At 33.4% G+C, this 17,699-nt stretch overlaps 2 protein-coding genes across 2 annotated transcripts; one reads left to right on the forward strand and one right to left on the reverse strand.

The window, feature by feature from the left end:
• Positions 1 to 1,776: 1,776 nt before the first annotated feature.
• On the reverse strand, positions 1,777 to 6,235 carry LOC142531128 (ATP-citrate synthase alpha chain protein 2). The gene is made up of 12 exons (XM_075637184.1): positions 5,967 to 6,235; positions 5,007 to 5,183; positions 4,769 to 4,930; positions 4,591 to 4,671; positions 4,204 to 4,255; positions 3,840 to 3,954; positions 3,671 to 3,752; positions 3,320 to 3,415; positions 3,118 to 3,219; positions 2,922 to 3,038; positions 2,723 to 2,839; positions 1,777 to 2,113 (listed from the first exon to the last, which is right to left on the reverse strand). Exons 1-12 carry the CDS (start codon positions 6,063 to 6,065, stop codon positions 2,042 to 2,044), a joined length of 1,272 nt encoding a protein of 423 aa, XP_075493299.1. The 5' UTR covers positions 6,066 to 6,235; the 3' UTR covers positions 1,777 to 2,041.
• A 1,701-nt stretch (positions 6,236 to 7,936) lies between these two features.
• LOC142530765 (shaggy-related protein kinase alpha-like) lies at positions 7,937 to 14,058 on the forward strand. Its single transcript, XM_075636575.1, has 13 exons — positions 7,937 to 8,087; positions 9,232 to 9,392; positions 9,498 to 9,590; positions 10,380 to 10,439; positions 10,555 to 10,827; positions 11,254 to 11,328; positions 11,995 to 12,051; positions 12,135 to 12,275; positions 12,380 to 12,430; positions 12,900 to 12,995; positions 13,083 to 13,166; positions 13,540 to 13,642; positions 13,742 to 14,058. The coding sequence occupies exons 2-13, from the start codon at positions 9,279 to 9,281 to the stop codon at positions 13,822 to 13,824; spliced, it is 1,230 nt and encodes a 409-aa protein (XP_075492690.1). The 5' UTR covers positions 7,937 to 8,087; positions 9,232 to 9,278; the 3' UTR covers positions 13,825 to 14,058.
• The last annotated feature ends 3,641 nt before the right edge of the window (positions 14,059 to 17,699 follow it).

The raw sequence follows: 17,699 nt of genomic DNA on the forward strand, positions 1-17,699 counted from the left end.
TTTGCATCTTCATTAATCATACGATCGACGCCTAAGTAATTGCGAGACATATAAATTTTGCAAGACCATATACGTATAGCCGACTCCGCAACTAAAGGAATTTATGATGATGATGATGATGATATATATGTGTGGCATGATATGAGGAGGTAAATTACTCCAATTCTATTGTTTATTGCTGTTATTTTCTTGCTAGAACAGCTTTGACCGTGGACAATTAGTTTGAGCAGCGGGTATTGTAACGAAACTGATTGCAAAAGAAGGGAAAGAAGATGATGTAATGTAACGTGCGATATTTTTTTGTTTTTAAAGAAAACAATAACCAGCATGCATGATAATTAATTAAAGTCAGCAGTTTGCATCACTTAAATTCGACAACAATTTAATGTAATAATACATGAAAGTTGACACCTTATATATAGTTCATATATTATGGATAGCAAGTCACCAATTGTGTTGTCGTGTGGTGCTGAGTTCAGAGAGGAGCCATAGAAGATATGGAATTCCATGTTCATTATATGATATAATAAAAATATTATTCCTTTATAAATAATTTAATATAAATCTAAAAAACATATGTACAATTTTTTTTATATATGAATTTTTTTTTATTTAAAAAATAAAGGCTAAAACCAATACGGAATTTTAAAACTAAAACTAAAACTAAAACTAAAACTAACACACATAATTTTGTCTCTTTTATGACGAAGTAGATGACCTGTTGAGAAAAGTTGGCATTCCGGGGAGCATGGAACATGCTTTGCCACCAGTCACCACAAGGTTTTGTCTGTATTTTATTATTAATAATCACAGCAATTGCAATACGTAGCTACTACTAGCTAGTGCTACTTTGAAAAAAAAAATAAAATTCGAATTGATTATTACATAACAAGATACCAAATTTGATTATGTTTTTTTTTTTTTTTTGAAAGGAAATTTGATTATATTAACATGTATATAAAAAAGGATTAGGAATATCAGTTATCTAAAGCATAGTTTGATATACATGATATAATAAACATGTGATATATAATATAAGGATAAATTAAGGATATATAAGATGTAGGATATTATATTTAATGCTTAGTATGATTTTAGTAAGAGTGATTAAATTTATATATTAGATTGTAACGACAAAATTAACCTTATTATAGTAAATTTTATAATTTCAAAGTTTTTGCTTGAGTTCATATTTTTTTAATGTTCATGCGCCGATAGTGCTTGCATGATTTATTTATTTTTACCTAATTTTATATATTATATGATATGATAATTGAGCCCTTGATTTTGTGAATCAAGTCAAATATCAATTTTTAAGGTTAATCGAGTGATACTAATAATTTTATTGATATTTATAAAAATTATTTATATAATTATCTCGAATTCATTTATATAATTATCATATTATATAATATATAAAAATAAATAAAAATATTTATTTGATTTTAGTTTTACGTACTAACGTAGATTTATAAAAATCATTTATAAATTGAGGGCAATTAAATCATGTGTAGTGTATTTTATCATTAAATTAAAATTATCACACCAAAAGACATTTTATCCTTCTAAAAAATTATTTATCAATGGTTCATAATATTATCATGAGTTTTTTAAAAAGGTACCAAGCATGGATAAAGAAGATTATTTATCAATCCATCCCTTATCACATGTACTAAACTATGCCTAAAGACATACGTATCCATTCCTTCATAGTAATTCTTTGTTCCACCCAAATTCAACCATTATTAATTGTAATAGAAGAACACATAACACATCTTGTTACACCACGAAACAAAATCCAATGCTAGATAACAAATAAGCCAATATTATTGTCTGCATCCCATCAAGTAATAAATTATCATGCCAGAAAATCGAACTGGATTCAGGTTCTGAAAAAAACACACACAAACAGAGAGAGAGGTGACAAACAAGCAAGCAATCCAGCCAATGCTTTTACGACAATTCATCTACTGCTCAAATTGGAATTCTGAAACCGAATAATCCTAATGGATGTCTTGAAAATGAGAATGCAAGGTTTGATCTATGCAGTGGACATGACACAATCAATTGCCTGCTTGCAAATACCAGTCATTGTTGCCTCAGGTCCGTAAACCTGCACACATAGATGAAATTCATGTTACTCGGGGGTCCAGATTTAAAAACTCGACTAAGATAACTTACACGCGTTTTTCCAAAAAAAAAAATGATCTATAAAATTAAAGAAATCCTTTAAATCCATCTGTAAGCGAACAAAAACATAATCAGAAGTAAATACACAAATATTTCAGGACTATGAAATTTTGACTTCGGAAGCTAATTTGAGGGAGTGTTTGCCTTGCTTATAAAGTCTTTGATACAACTTAGAAGGTGTGACTGAACTTACCAAAAGGCATTACAATGTTTATAAAATTTAAGGTCCTATAAGATTGCATAATTGGATTTCGCAAGCTTAAAAACCTTGCTAAAAAGTGTTGAGAGATCAAATAAGTATGGATTTCAACCTTTTTGTGATCATTATTCCGACCCATCCAAATCAGAAAGATGATCAATTCAATTTCATCCAGACAAACATAAAGAAAACATAGTTGTTAGATTCCAACCCCAATTCATTAGAATTAACTTTCTTAGAGCAAATTCACATGCTTAGATCGTGATGCCTTGAAAATACATGAACCTAAAACAAACTAAATGCAGTTTATACAGAACAGACGACAACTTTTACCTCAATTGGAACTCCCAGTTCTTCTCCCAAAGCCCTCATTCTAGCCAAACCAGTCTGATAGTTCGGACCACCTCTACGAACATAAATGTGCATTCTCGATGCCTGCAACTTGGATTCCTACTCAGTTGAAACAAAAAAGAATGTGAAGTCTTGCACATAAGTAAGACTATCCAAATGCATCAAAATAGTTGAACTAAACCTTCTCCTTGAGTGCCCGAATAATTCCATTAAAAGTAGCAGCAACATCTGTAAAGTTTGCTATTCCTCCCCCAATAAGAAGAGCTCTTTTACGGCCATCAGGGTTTGCTGTGGCACACTGGGGGAGCAGCAATGGGAAAAAAAGAGAGATGAGGGAGTCAGAATGAAAATTTTAGATTTTAAGCTCAAGATCTTACGTCAATCACCACTCTGGCATATTGCAAAACCTCTTCTTCATTTGGAGCTCCACTGTACTCGGCATAATTACCTAGCTCAGATGCATAGCCCAAATCCCCAACCTTTCGACAAAATAATAGAGAAAAGGAAAAAATTTATCAACTTTAAACAAAACTTTTTTGTTAGGCAGGTATAGTCACATGAACAGATATGGAAACTTACTGTATCGGCATATATTACACTTGCACCACCTCCAGCTACCATCGTCCAGATACGTCCTTCCGGGTTCAAGACAGTAAATTTCAATGATGCACTGGTCTGTAACATGATACAAATGAAAAAATAAGATGTTAACAAGGTAGTGATGAAGTATTTCAATAGATGTGATTTCTACTAAACATTCAAAACAAATGAATCATACAGAATGTTGCAACTATAAAAACAAATAAAAAGCAAAAAGTCCATTTTCCTAATATAATAAATGGAAAAAATATTGCATTAGTAGACAAGCTTTCGAGTAATGGAGCAAAAAAATCAACAAAATTCACAAGACAGAGAGTACTCGGTACTTACTTTTTCATCTAATGTGTGAATGAAGCTTTCTGTTGGACTTAATACACGTCCAAAAGGCAGAGGAAACTCGATATCGCCCCATCTGAAAACAAAATAATTGCATTAAAGGCAAGAAAATGAATATAAAAAATAACCTTTCCACACATGTAAAACAACTACGGAGCCGTACTTTTTAAAGTTTTTGAAGGCAGCAGTATCATCCAGCTCTCCTCTCATGTCGAGTGGATATGGCTCCCCATTTACGAGGGTAAATGGATTCAGCTCAAGAAAACTAAAATCCAGATCTGGGGTGAATGGAGTACATCAAATGTGAAGTTAGAAAGACAATAAACTCAATTTGGGACTCATCAAACACATAAGTGCAACACAATTTTTTAAGAAAAAGGTAAGCACTTCTCTTTCTTCCAAAATCTTTATTTTGCATCCAGAAAGAGAAAAAAGTTGCTGCATTTTCACTCTTTCCATCATCTAATTTCAAGGAAAAAAAATAAAAAATTAAGAAAAATAATTCATGGTTGCCAAAGATTATTTACCTTGGAAAACAGAAAAAACGCCAATTATAAAGTCGCCTATCTTCCCTCTGACCTGAATTGATAACAAAAAATTAGTATGCCGTGAGGGAGAAAGGTAAAATTCTACAGTGATTTCTGCATATTAAATAGAGTTAATTGCAACTCACCATCTTTCAAAAATTGAGTAGTTAAAGCTACTCTGTTAAAACTATTTCTCATAATTCTTTTTTTCAAAAATTCTAAATCTATTAACCCAGTCTATCTCTAGACCAGTTTTCTACTCGAATCAGCCGGAACTGATATAGAGACAACAAAGAACATCTGGGATTTACGGATAAAAAAAATGACTGGAATATGAACTAGCGACACTCAGGTAGAAACGGCAAAATAAGTCAATGAAAAGCTTACCTCTAATGGAAGTGTAGCAATTAGTGGAGCGCATGCCTCCAAGGTCATTGGTTTTTCAGTGGGAAGATATATTGTCTTAACCTGCAGAGCCAAATAAAGAATCAATCCTAGTTTCTCCAAAAAAATATCAATGCAACAACATCAAAAGGAGGTATTATCAACATTGTGCAACGTTTACCTTGTCCCAGTTCTCTTCAATTTCGATACCTCCACATTCTGAGAAGCTAATGCTACATCCTAACCTTTCAGACACGATGGACAGGTAATATTCTTGATCATGAGGGACAAAAGGCTCAACAATGAATGTAGTTATGGGAGCTTTGCAGCCACCCATTTCAACCTAGGAGGAATAAATTTCAACATCTGTATGACCAAAAATTAACAGTTAAGAGCCATAGGTTAAAATTTTCGGTCACCTCAACACCAAGGCGTGCTTTCACAAATTCAGCAACTTCAGCAAGATTTAAGTTCAAAGCTACCAGGCCACTCTTCCCACGCTTCCCAAATAACATGTCAGGTTTTACAACCAACTTTGTGGACGATAGCCATGGTTCTTTGTTGGTTAAATCGGTAAATTCCGTCGATTGAGTCACCTAAGGACATTATTTCGTGACAGAAATAGCAGCTCTGATCAGATTTATGCTGAGGACCTCTATTAAATCTACCAAACATCCCGTTAAATTTCAATGACAACTACATATGCAATAAAATAGATGCCACATAAAAATTACAAGGACTTGGAATAATAATAACATGACCAAACTATATTTTTTCAAAACGAAAAATAAAAAGTAACGAGGAATTTTTTGTCCTCTCGATTTAAACTAGTAGAAATGGAATCTGAAACTGAGGTTTCAAACTCACCCATATCTATCTTGTCATTAATATTGATTTCAAGTGATTGAAACTGTTTCATAAGACTTATAAAACAGTTTCAAAATAGTTGATCAATGTAATACACATGGAGAAGCAGTAAGATCAAAGGATAACCAGCCATTGTTAAGAAGGGAGATTGCCATTAAAAATAATGCCTAGAACATAATCAGCCACTCAGAAATAAATATATATGAGAAGAATTAATTTCCCTGGAAAAAAAAAATTAACAGAGTGATGACACAATTCTGGCTAAGCAGTTGATCAAACGGGATAAAAGAGAGAAAAGAAAAGCTACCTCAAAATACGAAAAACTTAAAAACTCTAAGAATCAGACGGAGATCCAAAAACCCAAATCAAATAATAAGAACGGTTAAATGGATGGATTAAAAACATTCCCACGGAAAACTGACGTCACAGAATGATCACATTGCGAAACATCACGTGGAATCATAATATCAACAAACCGAACAAAAAGTAGCAAAACTAAAACGAATTCATGCCTGAGAAGAACGGATCTGGAGATCAAACCCAGACAATCTTTTCAAATGCTCCTTGAGCAGCCTCTTGGAATCGTACTCTCTGATCTTCTTCCTCGCCATATTTCTTGTTCCAATCCTGTTCCAAAGCTAAAAATTATAAATGATAATTGTATAAATTGGTTGTTGAAAAAGGAATTTGATTAGCTTTGGGCAAAAGGATGAAATTTGGTGCAGTGTGTAATGTATGAGTGATGAGTGGATGGATGGGCATTCAAAATGGTGGTTAGGCGATTTGAACAATGATTTTGTATAAATATAATAAAATAAAAATGTTTTTTGGGCAATTTTATTATAATGCTAAATATTATTCTAGTTTTTATTATTTAAATAAAAATCTAATAATATTTTTTTTGTGGACGATCAGTATTTACAACATTTTCCATAAACGAGAGTATAAAAACAATATTATTAAAAACAATATTGATATAAACCGAAATATTTGATTTTAATTTGGTCAGTTTTTCGGTTTCTAATGAAAAATTTTGCATTTTCGATTTTGTAAAAAAATATTTGGGTTCTCTTAGTGGAACAAGCCATTTTAAAACAAAATTTGATTTTAAAAAATATAATATAAAAACATTGAGTTTTATTAAGAAACTTGGTTTATTTGGTTTAACCAATATTTTAAAAAATTAACCAAAACCAAACCAAAAAATCCGATAGTGTTTATGAGAGCAGATGAAAGCCCTTGACATAGCAGAGCAGCTTAGTGCACGGATAGTTTAGACCGGAATAGTTTCAATTTTCACTTAATACGAGTTAATTTTTGTTTTTAATATATTTGGTCCGAGGAATGTCTTCGTTGATTTCAATATAATCCCACATGCAAATTAAAACAAATTTATTTTCTTGAATTGGATGCGCCGAGAAAGATTGAAATAGTTTCATTTTTCACTTGTTTTTAGTATTTTTGGTCCGAGGAATATCTCCGTGATCCCACGTGCAAACTAGACACATTTATTTTCTTGTGTCGGAAAAATTATATTATTAATCATGTGACTTACGTATTTTCAATTTTTATTATGTTATCGGTCAATTAATAATGTTAGTCAACTAGTTTGTGTTTTATTTAATTTTTTATCAGAGTATCGATGATACGTCGGAAAAAGACAACATGCCACCAAAATCCGATGACATGACTCGTATCATCGTTGATACATCCGATTTCACCTCAACAATGTAGTAAAAAAATGGCATAAATTGCCTTGATCATATATTTGAAGGGTAAAAGATTAGACCCCATTATTGGTCCACAAATTTCCAGTCAAAGTTTGATTAAAATTATAGGTGGCCAATTACTTGTTCATCATGTGCCAACTTGTAAAATATTCTTGCCTACTAATAAGTACCAATTTAATCCTACTTTCTAGATGATGCCATCAGCTAAAACCACCCCACCACAAGAATAATACATAGTGTTTGGTTGGACATGTAACCATGATTTTACACATAGTCACTCCAGACATACATATATAATTATCTCTAAACTTGTTATTCAAAATATTTTAAATCGTAAAATTTTAATTAAATAATGAACTTGTTTATCACTTATATCATGTAACGAGACGATAAATTAAAAGATAAAAAAATAAATAATATATGGTTGCAAACACTCTGAAGAAACAAGATTATGGAAGATAATATTTGTAATTGTAATGAGTGATGATATTTATATTTTATTTATATTATATTATAATAAATATGTGTCAATTTTATTTTGGGATAAAATAAAAATAACAAGAAATTGATGATAAATATCAAATATCAATTATAAGCTTCGGAATCAATTGTCTTGTATGATTCACGTACAAAATGTTTCGGTGTCATGCTGTTGTAATATCATAAATATTTAATATATTAGCACAATATATTCATGACATACGCAGACGACATGTGATTCGATCACTAGTATTAAAATAAAAAATGGACGTTAAATAAAAACAGACAAAATAATTCAGTGTGGGGAAGAAAGAAGACTCTCTCTAGGTAGCTAAGCTACTCCATTCTACCTCTAAGTATGTGCTCGTCTCTCTCAGTGTGATGATATCATACGATCCTCAGATTCACTCCCGATTATCATCGGTGCGTCCTTCGCATCCTTTTGCTTTGATCGACTGCCGAAGATTTTTTTTTCCCTATTATTATTTGTCATTGTTCAGTTGTTTTCGTTTGAATATGAAGTTCTTATAGATTTACGGAATCTTGATTTTTGTTATTCTTGACATGGATCGGTGAATTTTATGGCGACATTTGTTTCAGGAGTTCGTTTTCTGTTTTTGTCCAATTGTTTTCTGAATCTAGAGCTGACCGTTTTCTCTTTTTTAATTGTTATTGTACTTTTAAATTTGGAAGATCTCTTCAGCGCTTTTCGTGGGTTAGCTTAAATATATTATTTACCGCAAGTGTTCTATAGTTATGTTCCAAATTACGTTTCCCGCTGCTTTCTGTCTTTAGGCTGGGTTAATTCCTTTTGTTGTGCGTTTACTTTTCTAAATGAGCAGCTGAAGGAAAAATTACTATCATGGAAGTGCAAATATTACTTTTTTGACTCCTGTTAGTGTGAGGAACAGATGTAAGAAATGAATGAATGATCGCTGCTTTATGGCCAATTGAGTAGTTTAATGACGCCGCAGTTAGTCAAGTATTTCGTGCATGAGCTTACTAACCCGGAACTCGAGTCTAACTTCCAAAAATTGTTCCGCGTATTCTCAACAAGTGTTTTCCTTATTTCATGGAAGAAAATCTGAAAAACATCACATTTACAAATTTGATCTTGATTCACGGGAAATTTTTTCCATATACGAAAATAAGAGAGAGTTAAACTGAAACTTCAATTTAACTTCTTCCTTAGTTACCATGTAGAATTTGCCTGCCGCAGACAGTGGTTGTTCATGGCAACTTTCTGTAGAACCAAGATCGAATCTATGGAAGCATTGGTTTATGGGTATAGCAAACAGTGTACTTGGCAATCTATTGTCTTGTGAAATTTTTTGTGATGCCATTAAAGGTTTCTCGTCAATTCTCATTTAATTTTTTTATGAAGTTGGTTTTCATGCATGATATTTTTAGAATTTAATTTCCATCACTCATGGTCAATATAACAATTACACCTATTTAATATCAATGGCTGGTGGTTATTTCTAATTGAAGGAAGAATGCAGGAAAAAGGTATAAATTCGTAGACATGTTTCCTGAGAATTTTACGCTGTATTGCTGGTTTTTGCAGGTTAATGGCTTATTGAAATCATAAAAACTCACTAGTTATTTCAGCAAATGGCTTCAGTGGGTGTAGCTCCTACTTTTGACATAAGAGAGTCTGGAATCCATGATGTGGCGGTTGATAGGTTGCCTGAGGAGATAAATGACATGAAACTTAGGGATGACAAGGTGTGTCCAAAGTCTTTTTGCTTCGAATGATTTTTTTTAATGGTACCTTTTTTTGTCTTGAATGCAGCTGAGCCATATCGATGTTGAATATGTTTGGCTGTGTAGGAAATGGAAGCAACGGTTGTGAACAGTAATGGTACGGAGATAGGGCACATAATAGTGACAACTGTTGGTGGTCGAAATGGTCATCCAAAACAGGTAATGTACTGCATCTAGCATCAAAACTTTCTACTTACTACATGCTATGCGGCCTTCCAATTATGGAACTTCTTCATCAGAAACTGCCTTTCCCATTAAAAAATTTGCATGCAATGCGTCCTGGGAAAAAAAGAAAAAGTTAAAACAGAACATTCAGGAATCAGATGAAGCAAAGAGAAAGTTGGAAATGTGCCGTGACTATTGTGCCATTGCAATAACTGACACTCTTTATGACAATGACCCCCTTCCCAATGGATAAGAAAAACCAGAAATTCCCTCGAATAAGAAAAAAACCTCAAGAAAGTGATTTAGAAGCAAACGAGTTTACGACTCTCTGTTTGTTAATGAACTTGGAATGATTTGTTCAATCAATGAGAAATTTTCTAAAATTTCTTTATTAGCAAGAGAAAGTCCGCCTTGATTTGGGTTTAATTTTTCTTCTTTTTTTAGTACGATCAACATCGTTACAATCAATCGATATCACACTATTAGCAAGAGAAACTCCACCTTGATTTGGGTTTAGTTGTTTCTGAATCAAGAAAAAGGTGGTGGTATACTAGAAGATTTGATTTCCGGAAACTGTGGATCTATTGCTTGAATTTACTCAAATTTAGGATCTTATGAACTCAAAACACTTTCATTTAATTAGCTATTTACCTTAGTTATGGAATTCGACTAACTCATCTGATTGCACGTCAATGAACCTTTTTTTTTTTTGCTTTCCCTTTTTCCACTTGTAATGGCTTCTTACCAAGTTTGCCTGCCTTGGATTTTGTGGGATGCTTACAGACAATTAGCTACATGGCAGAGCATGTTGTTGGCCAAGGATCTTTTGGAGTAGTGTTCCAGGTGAGATCATTTTTTTGTCTTGAGAAATGAGGAGTTGGATACTATATTACGCGTTCCTACTATCAAGGACGATCATAAACATCACTGTTCATTACCTTATCGATTGAAAATCCAGGCAAAATGCCTAGAGACTGGCGAATCTGTTGCAATAAAGAAGGTTCTGCAGGACAAGCGTTACAAGAATCGAGAGTTACAAACCATGCGTGTTCTTGACCATCCAAATGTTGTCTCTTTGAAGCACTGCTTCTTCTCAACGACTGAAAAGGATGAAATGTATCTTAACCTGGTACTCGAATATGTCCCTGAAACTGTCCATCGGGTTATCAAACATTACAGTAAGTTGAACCAAAGGATGCCGCTGATACACGTGAAGCTGTATACTTATCAGGTTTTGACCTACTTTTGGTGCACCTCTTTGTTTTCTTTATTCTCTATAAAAAATTGTCATGATATTGGTTATTCCACACGATCATAACGGTAACGTTGCAAACTGCTGTTTTCTAGAAGTTTGCTCATCCCGATTTTTGCAATCATGTAAGCCTTTTAGGTTTGTGTATGTACTGTGTATTTGTCATATTTTCGATAGTTTGTTTGGATTAAACTGAATTATATGTTTACGAGTTAGGGTGTGCTATCATTTTACTAGTATCTTCATAAGTACTGCCTGGAATCGTATTGGATATTATTATCTTTTTCAATGAGTCGAATTTTGTTTGATGTTACTTTTGGAGAAATCTGATTTCTATTTTGAACCATTATACTCCATCTTTTTTAGCTGACGGTGTTGGACTATAACTATGTTGCTATTGGGCAGATTTTCAGAGCACTGTCTTACATTCATCGTGGTGTTGGAGTATGTCACAGGGACATAAAGCCTCAGAATTTGTTGGTATGCCCTAGTTTGTTTACGTGGTTACTGCGGTTTTTTTTTTCTTGACTTGTTAGGCTGGTTTTTCTAAAGCTTTTGTATCAATAGTACCATACAAATTATTTCCCAGATACAGAACTTTTTTCTGACTTGATGCTAATTAGGTAAATGTAGTATCTGTGTAATCATTATCATGATTTTCATAGTTTGCAATCCTTTTGTTCTCATTTATTTGATAGCCATAAAAAGGTTTTGGTGATATTTGTTTCTAAGTATAGGTTTAGTAGTGTTCTCCTTTATCTTGTGCTACTACTGATAATTGAATTCCATACTCCACTTTTATAATTTTCCAAAATCTGAACTGTATTAGCAATTATGGAAGTAGTCTGCGCTGGTAAGAAGAAACTAACATGTTTCATTGTCACATATAATCCATTCTTGTGACAATACATATTTTGTGTCCCTTTAGCTAAATAGAAGAATATCAGTTTACTTTGTTTTAATTACAATAAGCAGCATCTCATCTTGATAAAATGATATGACTATTGAACTTGTTTTTCCTTTGATTTGGAAAATGACTTGCTTCATATGTGGTGGTTAGAAAGCGAACTTCTTTATTTGGTTGGCTCGGTTTAGCTTTTTATGTCCTTTACAATATTCTGAAGCTCATAAAACTTATTTATGCAGGTGAATCCGCACACCCATCAGGTTAAGTTATGTGATTTTGGAAGTGCAAAAGTGTTGGTATGTATGATGCTATTCTTGGCTGAGGATTTCATTTACGCAAATGACATTATATTCAGTTGAGGTGGAGTCTTATTTTGCAGGTAAAAGGGGAGCCCAATATATCTTATATATGCTCTAGGTATTATAGAGCACCTGAGCTTATTTTTGGAGCAACAGAGTATACTACAGCCATTGACATATGGTCTGCTGGGTGTGTGCTAGCTGAGCTACTTCTTGGGAAGGTATTTATTATTCTCTTTGTTTTTTCCTTAATTGATAAAGCCTTCAACGGACATAGGAGTATCTGATCCGTCCTAATTTGTGTTATTGGATTTTGCCTTCTCAGCCTCTTTTCGCTGGTGATAGTGGAGTAGACCAGCTTGTTGAGATCATCAAGGTTCATCCTCTCTCCTTCTGCACCCACACAAAGACATGCACACAACTACACCCTCACTCTGATACAGTACACATTACTTGTGAATTCATCTCTTTTTTTACCTTGTTTCTCGAGTGCATTAGTCGTTGGACAATTTTTTTTTATTATTTTTCCTTCTGGATTGGTGGTTATGGAAATCCTACGGTGCTTGTATCCTCTTTCAAACCCTGAATAATTCATATGTTGGTCAAATTACAAGGTCTTTTTTTGGGTGTTCTCTGTGCAATATATATATCTTGAAATAGAAGGGTTTTAATACTTTCATTTCTGTCTATGTTCTATGAAGTGACTCAAACAGCTGTGTCTAGCCTTTTAGAATTCTAAAAGGGTGATTATATTTGTTGGAGCGACAAGGTTGTGTCTCGTTGTTGCATTTTCCTCAGTGCACCGTGTGATTATCACCCCAATCACTAAGAGCATCTTTTTTCAGGTTTTAGGTACTCCAACCCGGGAAGAAATAAAATGCATGAGTCCTAATTACATAGAGTTCAAGTTTCCACAAATTAAACCTCATCCATGGCACAAGGTACCTGGACTTCTGCCTATATGCCGATTTCTCTGTTTCCCGACTGCTTTTGTTTCACCATATCCTTTTTCTTAATTTTTGCAACAGATATTCCACAAACGCGTGCCTCCTGAAGCTGTTGATCTTGTCTCGAGATTACTACAATATTCTCCTAATCTCCGTTGCACAGCTGTGAGTATTGTTATATTTTTATATCTTGATGTTGTGCGCTATTTTCTGTTGCTAGAATCTTGTGCATAGTTTCATTAGAAAGTTTTGCCTCTTTTGATGTTAAAGGAAGATGTCGATATCGTACTCTTTCATCTTGTGGTTTCAAAGTTAAGATGTCTTTCATCTGCTCTCTCACAACTACAATGATGTGGGCTTGTGTAACTAGCATTGTGGTAGTAGAATTATGATTGATCGTGCTGTTTGGATGTCAACACTCGCTTTTGCTGTTAAGAAATTATATTCTTGAAACCGATTGGTTACTGAAAATTTTCCTTTTGTTTACGCATTCCTAGTCGGCGTTGTTTTAGAAATTGATGATGTAATTATGTAACAGCTGGATACCTTGACCCACACCTTTTTTGATGAGCTCCGTGATCCAAACACCCGACTACCGAATGGGCGTTTCCTTCCTCCATTGTTCAACTTCAAGCCTCACGGTGCGCATTCTCATATTCATTTACCAACCCCTTTTTAGTTTTCGTTATTTCCGTTGAAACTCAGGTTCTGGTATTTGCATTTGCACTCTGGTTTCTCAGAGTTGAAGGATGTACCTGGGGAAATCCTAGTGAAGTTGATTCCTGAGCATGCTAAGAAGCAGTGTCCCTTTCTAGGGTCATGATAACTCCAAGGCTGCCGTGTACGTAAAGATATATTGAGTTGATTCGCATCCGGTTTTCCTCTTTAATTACGTGCTGTTGCATGGTGCAAGTATTACCTTGTTTTTTGTAAAAGAAGAAGATGTAGGTGACCCATGAATTGTTCTCGTGTTTGCTGCGTTTCTTTACTGCTGGATTTTTGTAACCTCGCGTGACTGAAGATGCTATTATTATATATGAATGCACTTATTGTCTTATTATGTCCCCTCCCCTCTGTGTTGTTTCGACTTCCCATTTTCTTACCTCGTTGGTTGTTTCACAGGAGCTAATTTTCTCGAGTTCCGTTTTTATGGAGTTTTCATGTTACCACTTGAAGGATGGGCTTTTATAATTAGACACTGAGAATATATTCAGTATGTTTTAACCACCATAATATTAAAAAACTTAAAAAATTAATTTTTTATATGGTTATTTATGTTGAAAAATATATTTAAAATGTGAGTATTGAATATTTGAATGTTGAATATTTGAATGTTGAAAATAAGAGTTGTAAATATTGAAAATTAGTGTGTGATGATGTAGGTAATGATGTATTTTATTTTTGGATTATTTGTAAAGATTTCCTATAAATAGATCTCTCATTTGTGAAGAAAATCACAATTGAGTAGAGAGAAAAATATTATAAAGTGTGTAGTTTGGTAAATTTTGAGAGTTTGAGATTTTTACTTTTTACCATAAATTTTTACTTTTTCACAACACGTTATCAGCACGAAGCTCTAAAAGTCCTACATACTTTTCCAAGCTCCAAACAGAAGAAAAAGGTAACAAAAATAATTATATTTATTTTACTGTTATTTATTTATTGTGTATTTATTTAATATACAATATAATGTTATTATTAGAAATAATAAAAATAAATTTTTCATAAACTTGTTATAAATCCTGGGAGGATGTTAAGACGACATCCCACACTCCCGGTAAGGGATACGACAAGTATAAAAGCCTATAAGGTTTTTAAACAAAATAAATTATGACACTCATTATAATATTATGATATGATATACATAATTATTTAAACATGTCTAATATTATATATATATCATATTATTATCATAAAATTATACAAATACATACCTTTATTTTTTTTGTACCCCAACGGTCATAAATGGTAAACAACGGCTATTTTTTGCCCTATAAATATGATCTCACAAACACATTCCATCACTCCAACTTTCTCTTCTTCTCTAAAAATTATTCATCATCAAATTTTTCGAAGAAAAAAGAAGATGGCTTTCTCAAGGTTATTTTTAATTATTTTGGTTATCATACTCACGAGTCTTTTATTTATCGGAGAATATCCTCCTCGTGTGTTTTCTTTATTTTTACAAATACTTGTACTTGTTGTTTATCCGTTACTTTCTATTGCAATAATTATTAACTAATAAAATGCATCGTAATTTTTTAGTATCACCATGTCAAATTTAACAAAGCTCGAATTTGTTGCGCTCGACATCACGGGAAAGAATTATATGCCATGGACTCTAGATGTAGAAATGCATCTTGAGTCATTGGGTCTAAGCGAGACCATTAAAGAAAATGGCATATGCACGTCACAAGAAAAGGCAAGAACCATGATATTTTTGCGTCGACATCTCGACGATGGATTGAAATGTGAATATCTGACTGAAAAAAATCCCATGGCTTTGTGGAAGGGATTAAAAGAAAGATTCGAACATATAAGAGAAGTTATACTTCCGACCGCCCGGGATGAATGGAATACATTGAGATTCCAAGACTTTAAAAAAGTCAGTGATTACAATTCGGCGATGTATAGAATAATCTCGCAATTAAAATTTTGTGGACATGAGGTCACAGAATCTGAGATGCTTGAAAAAACATTTTCCACGTTTCATGCATCAAATATTACTCTACAGCAACAATATAGAGTACGTGGATTCGCGAGATATTCTGAACTCATCGCCTGTCTTCTTGTGGCGGAAAAAAACAACGAGCTATTAATGAGAAATCATCAGTCCCGACCCACTGGATCAACAGCATTTCCAGAAGTAAATGCTGTAAGTAAAAATGAATTTAAACCTGGAAACCAAAATCAAATTCAAAGACAAGGTTTTGGTCGAGGTCGAGGTCGAGGTCGTGGACGTGGACGTGGACGTGGAATTGGCCGTGGTCGTGGTCAAGGCCGTGGTTTTGAAAATAATCGAGATAGTTATTTTTATAACTCATCTCAAAAGAACGTCCCAAACCATCCACAGAAAAGGCATCATGAGAATACAAGTGTTAATGAGAAGCACTCAAAAAGATATGAAAGTTCTTGTTACAGATGTGGTACTCCAGGACATTGGTCCAAAGTTTGTCGAGCCCCTGAGCACCTTTGTAAACTTTATAAAGAATCATTAAAGGGGAAAGAAAAGGAGACCAACTTCACTGAACGCAGTGACCGTTTGAGTGATGCAACTCATTTTGATGCTGGTGATTTTATGAATGATTTCTCTGGAAATGATCAATATGTTGGTGGGATAGAAATGAACAATATTGATGCTGCAGATTTTCTCAACGATTTCTCTGAAAATGAACAATATAATGGTAGAATATAAATGTACAATAATCTATTTTTCATGTATTCATAGAATAATATTTTATTGTATAATTATGATTTGTGTTATATTTAAATATATATTGCAAGTAATTTATTTCATTGCATATTTTTTTGAAGTTCAAATATGGAAAATGCTATGAGCAAAGCTGAAGTTTGCATACCCGATAGTGGTACAACGCACACTATCCTCCGAGATAAAAGATATTTCTTGGAACTAAAACCAACAAAAACAACGGTGAATACAATATCAGGTCCTGTAGACTTGATTAAAGGATGTGGTAAAGCACAATTTTTGTTACCTAATGGTACAAAATTTTTGATCAATGATGCTTTATATTCACCACAATCGAAAAGAAATTTGTTGAGTTTTAATGATATATATTCCCATGGGTATGATACTCAAACAATGAATGAAGGGAATGAGAAATATATGTGTCTTATCACATATAAATCAGGAAAGAAATATGTGATTGAAAAACTACCAATGCTCCCTACTGGATTGCATTATACACATATAAGTCCCATTGAATCAAACATGGTAGTTGATAATTCTTCGATATTAACCAATTGGCATGATCGATTGGGACATCCTGGTTCAACAATGATGCGAAGAATTATAGAAAATACACATGGTCATCCACTGAAAGACCAGAAGATCTTTCAGAATAATAAGTTTCAATGTAAAGCATGTTCTCTTGGAAAACTTATTATAAGACCATCACCAGTCAAAATCCAAACTGAATCACCAATGTTTCTTGAACGTATTTAGGGTGATATTTGTGGACCAATCCATCCACCATGTGGACCATTCAGATACTTTATGGTATTGATTGATGCCTCCAGCAGATGGTCACATGTATGTTTATTATCAACTCGAAATGTTGCATTTGCAAGATTACTTGCTCAAATAATAAAATTGAGGAATCAATTTCCCGATTATACAATCAAGAAAATTAGACTTGATAATGCTGGTGAATTTACTTCCCAAACTTTCAATGATTATTGTATGTCTATGGGAATCATTGTTGAGCATCCTGTTGCTCATGTACATACACAGAATGGATTGGCTGAATCATTGATTAAACGTCTGCAAATGATTGCTAGACCAATGATAATGAAAACAAAGCTCCCTATTTCTATATGGGGACATGCAATTTTACACGCTGCTTCATTAATTCGCATCAGACCAAGTGCATATCATAAATACTCCCCATTGCAGCTTGCATTTGGTAAAGAACCAGACATTTCTCATCTGAGAATTTTTGGATGTATGGTGTATGT

Source organism: Primulina tabacum, chromosome 17, assembly GCF_025594145.1.
Source record: "Primulina tabacum isolate GXHZ01 chromosome 17, ASM2559414v2, whole genome shotgun sequence".
NCBI classification, from domain to species: Eukaryota; Viridiplantae; Streptophyta; class Magnoliopsida; order Lamiales; family Gesneriaceae; genus Primulina; species Primulina tabacum.

What these genes read in the sequence shown, in the direction of transcription:
- LOC142531128 (XM_075637184.1), bottom strand. Translation starts at nt 6,065, where the DNA reads ATGGCGAGGAAGAAGATCAGAGAGTACGATTCCAAGAGGCTGCTCAAG. An exon ending in TTGCTACACTTCCATTAGAG is followed by an intron (nt 4,256 to 4,590) that starts GTAAGCTTTTCA and finishes TTATCAATTCAG; the next exon opens with GTCAGAGGGAAGATAGGCGA. An exon ending in AACTGGGAGTTCCAATTGAG is followed by an intron (nt 2,114 to 2,722) that starts GTAAAAGTTGTC and finishes CTATGTGTGCAG; the next exon opens with GTTTACGGACCTGAGGCAAC.
- LOC142530765 (XM_075636575.1), top strand. Translation starts at nt 9,279, where the DNA reads ATGGCTTCAGTGGGTGTAGCTCCTACTTTTGACATAAGAGAGTCTGGA. An exon ending in TAAAGCCTCAGAATTTGTTG is followed by an intron (nt 11,329 to 11,994) that starts GTATGCCCTAGT and finishes TTATTTATGCAG; the next exon opens with GTGAATCCGCACACCCATCA. An exon ending in CTAATCTCCGTTGCACAGCT is followed by an intron (nt 13,167 to 13,539) that starts GTGAGTATTGTT and finishes ATTATGTAACAG; the next exon opens with CTGGATACCTTGACCCACAC.